A 7,585-nucleotide genomic window follows, 5' to 3' on the forward strand; every position below is an offset into this window, starting at 1 on the left:
TGTTCTCTAACAAACCTCTGAGGCCTTCACAGAACAGCTGGATGTATACTGAGAGTGAATTACACACAGGTGGACTCTATTTACTAATTAGGTGATTTCTGAAGGCAGTTGGTTGCACTGGATTTTATTTAGGGATATGAAAGTAAAGCGGGCTGAATACATATGTACGCCACACTTTTCAAATTTTTATTTGTAAAAAATCTTGAACACAACGTATCATTTTCCTTCCACTTCACAATTTTGCAATACTTTCTGTTGATTTATTGCATAAAATCCCAATAAAATACATTTAAGTTTGTGGTTGTAATGTGACAAAATGTGGAAAAGTTCAAGGGATATGAATATTTTTGCAAGGCACTGTATGTGGCAGCAAAAAACTAGTATGTTTATAGACACGTCTCAGCCCAGGTTTTGCAGTGATGCTCTACCAGTGAGGAACAGGTAGCTGCTGCTTAGATGTGTTCTTTGTTTTATAGCTGGTGAACAGGAATGTTTGCCCAACAGATGATTGCAGGGATGGAGACATTTGAACTGATTTCTGAAAAATGCTCAATAAAACACCTCTCTCTGACTTCTTCCCAGGCTCTGTCAGCAACAGATCTGAACCTGGTCTTGTATGTATGCGAGACCATCGACTCTCAGCAGGTGTTTGGTCAGCACCCCTGCCCTCTCAGCCAACCCGTGCTGCTGTCTCTCATCCAGCAGCTCTCCTCAAACCTCTCAACTCACTCAGAACTTAAAATCAGGTGAGGAAACTAAGACTACATCATATGCTATTTTCAGAACATTGTATTACATTTTTTTGGGCAGCACGGTGGCGCAGTGGTTAGCACCGTTGCCTCACAGCAAGAAGGCTCCGGGTTCGGGCCTCACCCGGGACCTTTCTGTGTGGAGTTTGCATGTTCTCCCCGTGCTTGTGTGGGTTCTCTCCGGCTTCCTCCCGCAGTCCAAAGATATGCAGTTTAGGTTGATTGGTGTCTCTAAATTGCCCGTAGGAGTGCGTGCGTGCATGCGTGGTTGTTCGTCTATGTGTTAGCCCTGCGACGGTTTGGTGACCTGTCCAGGGTGTACCCCGCCTTCGCCCGATTGCCGGCCGGGATTGGCTCCGGCCCCCCTCTGTGACCCCGTTCAGGGATGAAGCAGTTGAAAATGAGTGAATGTATTACATTTTAGCAATATCCATAATAACACCATTCCCAGCTTGAAGACATGGATCTATTAAGGAATGGAATAACTGTTTCCATTTAGTAGTGTAATTTGTAGATATAAACACTGGAAGTCAAAAACAGAAAAGACAGTTATCTTTTTTCTGTGAGATGTGAACGTTCATGAACTAACATCACAAATGTCTAAAGAAATACAGTGTTCACCATAAATTAGTACACCACAACAGATTTGTCAGAAAACCTTTACTTTCCTTTCAGAATCGACATTTTCTATTGGAAACTATACTACAAAATACTCCCACAAATGCGGGCCAGTGATTGCAACCAAGATTTGTTAATGTGCACACACAAAAAAGTATTTTCCCTAACAAATTCATTCAAGACCATGTTGCAAAAATGAATACACCCCAATGAAAGTCTTAGGAGCAAAGCTAAATTTTAGACAAAAAGCTACATTTTAGACAACAAAATCCTTATGAACAAGAATTCAACTACAGGTGAGTCTAATTATTCATTAAACAGGTGTCCAGCAGATAGTTGGTTATAAAAGGGCATTATTTAACAAAGAACCCCCTACCATTTCATGCTGTCAGCAATGGCACCACATAGAAATGTCAAAGAAGGAAAATAATTTCTTTACACAAGAAAGGTGAAGGATACAAGAAGATCAGCAAAGCTTTACTTCTCAGTCAGAATACTGTAGAAAAAGTGATTCAAAAATTTAACAAAGATGGAACTGCAACCATCTCACAGGGACGTCCAGGCCGTCCATGGCCGTTAACACCTCGACAGGAGCGTCTTCTGATAAGGGATGAAGAAAGTCATGCAAGTTCACTGCAGTTGGCTAAAGTAGAAAGCCAGATAGGGGTGATCGTTTCTCATGACAATATGGCGTACACTGCAGAAGAATGCATGGGTGTCATCCATGAAGGAAGCCTCTCCTAAAGTCTATGCACAAAAAAGCCAACCTAGAATTTGCCAGGGCCCATGCTGAAAAAGAAGAAGACTACTGGGACTCTGTACTCTGGGGTGATGAGACCACGATAAATGTTTTTGGAACTGATGGCTTCAAAACTGCATTGCGTCGCAAATGTGAGGAGTACAAAGAAAAATGCATGGTGCCTACAGTGAAGCATAGTGGTGGCCGTGAGTACAACAAAGAAAAATGCATGGTGCCTACAGTGAAGCATAGTGGTGGCAGTGTCCTTCTGTGGGCCTGCATGATTGCTGCTGGTGTCAGGGAGGTGCATGTCATTGATGGTATCATGAATTCACAGATGTACTGCTCTATATTGAAAGAGAAGATGCTACCATCACTCTGTGCCTCCAGTCGTTGTGCACTTTTCCAACATGACAATAATCCAAAACACACATCTAAGTCCACTTTTGCAATTCTGAAGAACAGGGTGAAAGTGATTCAGTATGTCTCCTGATCAGAACCGAATTGAACACCTATGGGGAATTCTAAAGAGACAAGTTGAGCATCACTCTCCATCCAGCATCCAGGCTCTAAAAGAGGTCATTCTTGAAGAATGGAAAAAGATAGATGTTGCAATATGTCATAAACTTGTTCAATCCATGCCTATAAGACTTGGTGCTGTCCTTACAAATCATGGAGGTCATACAAAATACTAGATGTAGCAGTTTTGTTGTGGGGTGTATTCATTCTTGCAGCAACTAATTTGAGTAAAACTGAAGATTTTGTAATCTGTTATATTATTAAACTTATTTTTATGTAATGAGCTAAACAAATGTTCTATACACAACGCAGTTTTGTCAAAATTTTGGAAATTGTTCTTGTGTTCATTGAGAAATTGATTGAAATCTTACTTTTCAAAAGGGGTGTACTCATTTATGCTGAACACTGTAAATGTTAGTAAACATGATGCTTTTGGGAACCAAAAATACCTTGTGAAATGTGTTCAGTGTCAAACCAGCTAAACTCAGCTGCATTTGAAAACATTTGTTTTGTTTTTAGAAACATAGATCGATGAAATAGGCCCGGGTTTGATATGGTCAAATCCATCTAAGAACCTCAAGCACCCTCTCTCCTCTGCATATTGACAAATATATAGGACAGAAATATACTCTATATTTTTTATTGTGTGCACTTTCAGCATACAGTAACTTTACTAGTCTGCCTATAGGGCTTGGGCCAGTTACCAAATTATTGATAATCTGCAATATCATTGACTAAAAACGCTTCTTGGTGTCTCTTTCCAGTTACAAATAATGCAGCCACTGCTCATGCTCAAACTTGCAGGAAATCATAATTTCATTAAAAGATTGCCTCACACCACTGTAGTTTGATGTAAGGCCTGTCTTGCAATACAGCAGGCATGTTTTGGAAAAATTAATTTGGCTTTAATGAAAAACCTCTGAACTGCATAAGCGTATTTCTTCCCAAAATGTCTTAATTTGAAGTTCATTTTCTCACAAAGCAGTGAACATATTTTAATTGCATTACATGCCTTCTTTCCCACACAAGCTGCATTTTGTGCTCCCCTCAATCAGTAATAAAGCCAGCCTTTGCTTAAGCTTTTGCTTCTCATCTTATCTCCATTGTATGTCCATTATTCCTGATCTCCTGAGTGCCAAACAGTGCTAAACTGCTGACCCTATCACCAGGCTCCATCTGTAGCCCTGCTATACAGCTGTCCAGGGAGCCTGGATGATCTTGTGAATATCATCGCAGTTTTTGGATGCTCTTTGTTGTTCTGTTCTTTTTGTGTCCTTGGCCTTTTACCCAGTTTTTCACTGCTGCACTCCCATCTGTTTTTTTCCTGTTCTTGCAACAGTTTGTTGTGGCATTATTCTCAAGATGTGTGAATGTTGCTCCTCGGTGAGCCCCTGCTCCGCTGGCTTTGTGTGGTTTTCTCTTTTGATTCCTTGTATTCCATCTTCTCTCATTCTTCCCTATCAGAATCCCTTTACAGCAGCATGTCTAGATCACCTGCCTGGTGCTGCTGCTGCTGCTGATACAGCCCTGGTGCTGCTCTGTGCCATCTGGAGAGAGAGATGAGGGCAGCAGGGTGTGGTTCAATCTGAAACATTATTAGGAAAGATGCAGCTGGATGGTTTGTGGTGTAGACAGAATCCAAGCAGGATACATCATAAAAATGATCATCTTGTATCAGGTTAATACAAGAACCACATGTACTGTACATGGCAGAGATGGGTGTATTCTCAAGTATCTAGTGCATTCACATCAAATGACTGATAACACAGGGCTGTAAGACTGCATATCTGAAACTTAAAGCACTTTTTGAGGCTTTGCACTACATAAAGGAGGCATCTTCTCTGCACTTGTGATGGATAATCTTAGAGGAACCCATGAAATATTCCCAATGAGAAACAAGGGCACTGCTCGGATTGTTATGACTTGAGAAGGATTATCCACAAGAAGGTCTTATCCACAAAATTGTGGTCTTGGCAGGATCATTAGCAGTTCACTCTTGAGTAATGTGAATTTAGGAAGAATGAACAGCGGTGTTTTTAGTGTTTGAGAAGGTTGGACACAGTTTAGTTGGAGGCAGATTGTCTCCTGCAGCGTATTAGTGGTAGAAGGTGATTCAGTATCTGGTGTTACATGCAGTGACATTAAATGTCTCTTTAAAAAGAGTGTTGGGAGGGTTATAGTGATTTGATAGACCTGTGATGTGCACTGTGGGGAGCTCTGGCTGGAGGCCAGCTGGCAGTGGGCGAGTGACTAATGTTTGACTGGCATCCGGTAGTGCTCTGGACACAGAAATGAATGGACATTGAAACTGTAAAGACACACTGGGTGAAAGAGCAGAAGAGAAATTGGGCACTGCTGAACAGTCTCACCTCCTGATGTCTGAATAAAGCAATTAATTGAGCAGGTAAATGCTGTGTAGCCTGAGTGAGAGGACAGGACACAGGTGAGGATGAGTGAAAACACAAGGTTCATTTTCACACACTGGCAGCCACCACTGCGATGAAGGATGATGCTGCACATCCACACTGCAAAACATTGCGGAGAAACTGATCAATGTAGATGTGACATTAACATTCCTTTCAGTCAGATATTTTTTATGTTGCTATCATCACAAGGAATAAGTCGGTCAGTTCCAGGAACGTGTGCAATCGACCATAAGTCATCTTTAAATGTTCACTGCAGACATCTCATTGTTTTAATGTTATCTGACAATTTAGCCTCCTCTCAAACTGAAGCAGTGTCAATAAATTTTTTTTTGCAAACCTCAGGATAGATGGGAGCAAGTGTAACCATGGTAATTGCTTACAACAAAGATGAAGACATACTGTAAATATTAACAAAATGCGAGTCAAAAATGATGAAAAATAGTCAAATGTATTTAGATGTATTGACAAACTAATAAAAAGCAAAAGACTAATTTGACAAAATATTTAACACTAATATTAATGCTAAATCAAATTTGAGTGTCAAAATTAACAATGGCCTGTCTGCCTCATGGCTAAAGATTGTAGTTGGAGGTGACAGTACAGCAGTTGTCTCCCAACCGGAAGGTTGAAGGTTCGAATCTCGGTGCCTGCAGCCCCCCCCCCCATTGCCCCTGATGGTTAGAGCCATCGGTTGAGTTGGCACCGCAGATGGCTGCCTCGGTTCTGTACTGGAAACAAATTCCTTGTGTGTAACATACTTGGCCAATAAAGGTGATTATCCTTATCTTTAGTTCTTTTAATTACTTTCTTGCTTATACCTGTAGCTGATTATTTCTGCCTGACTGGAAACTTTCTTTACTTGTAGTCATCATTGTTATCACGGTTTATGTCCCTGCAACCCTTGCAGCTACCTGGAGGATGCAGTGATGAATCTGGATCATGGTGACCCCCTGACAAGAGACCACATGTCATCTATGTTGGCGCAGTTCAGACAGAAGCTCCTTGGCTTCCTGCAGCAGGACCCCCACAGTCCAGTCAGCAAGAGGGCGCGGCGTCTGATGATGATGCTGCAGGGTCTTGTCAACCATAAGTCCATCATTTAAAGTATGGTGCAGCACCGTCATTTCCTATTACATACAGATGAGTCAATTTTTGTTGAGTCCACAGAAAGCAACAAAGTCAGCTTCATCCCCACCTGAAACAGTTTCTTAGAACTTGGGGGTGATACATGTTGGTTGGAAATGGAAGACGAGAACTCCTAAAGAAGGTGCTCCCCTTCGGTCCCTCTGTCCCTCCACACAGCCCTGAGTCCATCTTTTTGTTCTGCATCCTTCATCTCCTTTAATTATGCCAGTGAAGAGTCGAATTAGGAAATCGAAAGTTTTTGTTACTCCAGTTTCCTTCGGTACAAAACAATGGTCTGGACAGAAATATTGTTGTTGATTTCTTTTAAAGAGTCTAAGTTCACTGCAGATTCTTGCAGACATTTGTTCCTGCTGCTTTTTCTCCAGACATTCTGGTTTCTCACCCCTGTATCCCCATCAAGAAGCGAAAGACTGCCTCAAACAACAGCCAGAGCCTGCCCATCTGCCAGACACACAATAACTGGCACTGCTTGGATGTGGCATTATTCAAATACGCTCAAGGCTCCAAGAAGGTTAATGGAAATGGTCCACAGGACCATATGTCGCTGTTCTGCTGTGTTCTCTGATCCGTCAGTCAGACATGTTGAGCTTTGGTATACTGGACAAGTTGTGATGCAGCAAAAGGAACAAAACTATGTGTTGTACCTTGGCCTTAAGAGCAAACAGCAGGCCTGGAACCCCCGGCCCAGTACAGACCAGCGTCCTTGCTGGAGCTAACTGGGAATTCATTATGCACAGGTTTTCAGTTGAGGTTTTTTAAAATATCCATGCTCATCTCAGCAACTAAAAGTATGCAAAAATCCAAAGCCAGATTATGTTGGTGGCATATTTCCTTTCAGTTATTTTTGAATAGGTTGAAGACAACCTTGCCAGGTCAAAAGATTTTCAGTGAGGATCAGCGCGTTGAGTTGTTTTACTGAAAGCTAATAAAAAGAGTTCCGGCATTTGGAAGTATTCAGGATGAAAAGCATATCTCATTACAGTTTTTTCACCTGGCCTTATTTTCACAAATCTTTCTAATGAGGGTTTCTGAGGAATACAAGTATGATTAAAGGATGTGAAATAAATGAAAAGATTTTTGAAATCTAATAACTATTTGCAAAGGTTTTGTAGGCTGAAAAGAATTCCTCTTTATGGTCTGACACGCTTGGAGCCGAGGCTGACAGCCGTCCTTGTGTACAACTCTGTCCTGTGAAGTGACCGGACAGTTCCCTGTGTTTGCTTGTCTGTTCCTTTTTTATATCAGTAGTTAGTACTTGTATACTTGCTTTAAGAGTTGTCAAACTAGTTAAAACAATAAACATACTCCCTTAATATAATTGTTGCTGCGGATGTTATTTTATCATGATGCTCCAAATAAGGTTTGTAAACCCATGCAGTTACTTGTCA

General features: G+C 41.3%; 1 protein-coding gene across 4 annotated transcripts in view; it reads left to right on the top strand.

Annotated features, from left to right (window-relative positions):
* edc4 (enhancer of mRNA decapping 4) overlaps positions 1-7,579 on the top strand; it is a 41,684-nt gene extending 34,105 nt beyond the window's left edge. For all 4 annotated transcript variants that reach the window (XM_020604302.1, XM_020604301.1, XM_020604300.1 and 1 more), the window contains exons 29-30: positions 583-746; positions 5,959-7,579. In XM_020604302.1, coding sequence (XP_020459958.1) covers positions 583-746; positions 5,959-6,154 — 360 coding nt within the window. In that variant the 3' untranslated portion in view covers positions 6,155-7,579. The remainder of the gene's footprint in view (positions 1-582; positions 747-5,958) is intronic.
* The last annotated feature ends 6 nt before the right edge of the window (positions 7,580-7,585 follow it).

Source organism: Monopterus albus, unplaced genomic scaffold (genome assembly GCF_001952655.1).
Source record: "Monopterus albus unplaced genomic scaffold, M_albus_1.0 scaffold65.1, whole genome shotgun sequence".
NCBI lineage: Eukaryota > Metazoa > Chordata > Actinopteri > Synbranchiformes > Synbranchidae > Monopterus > Monopterus albus.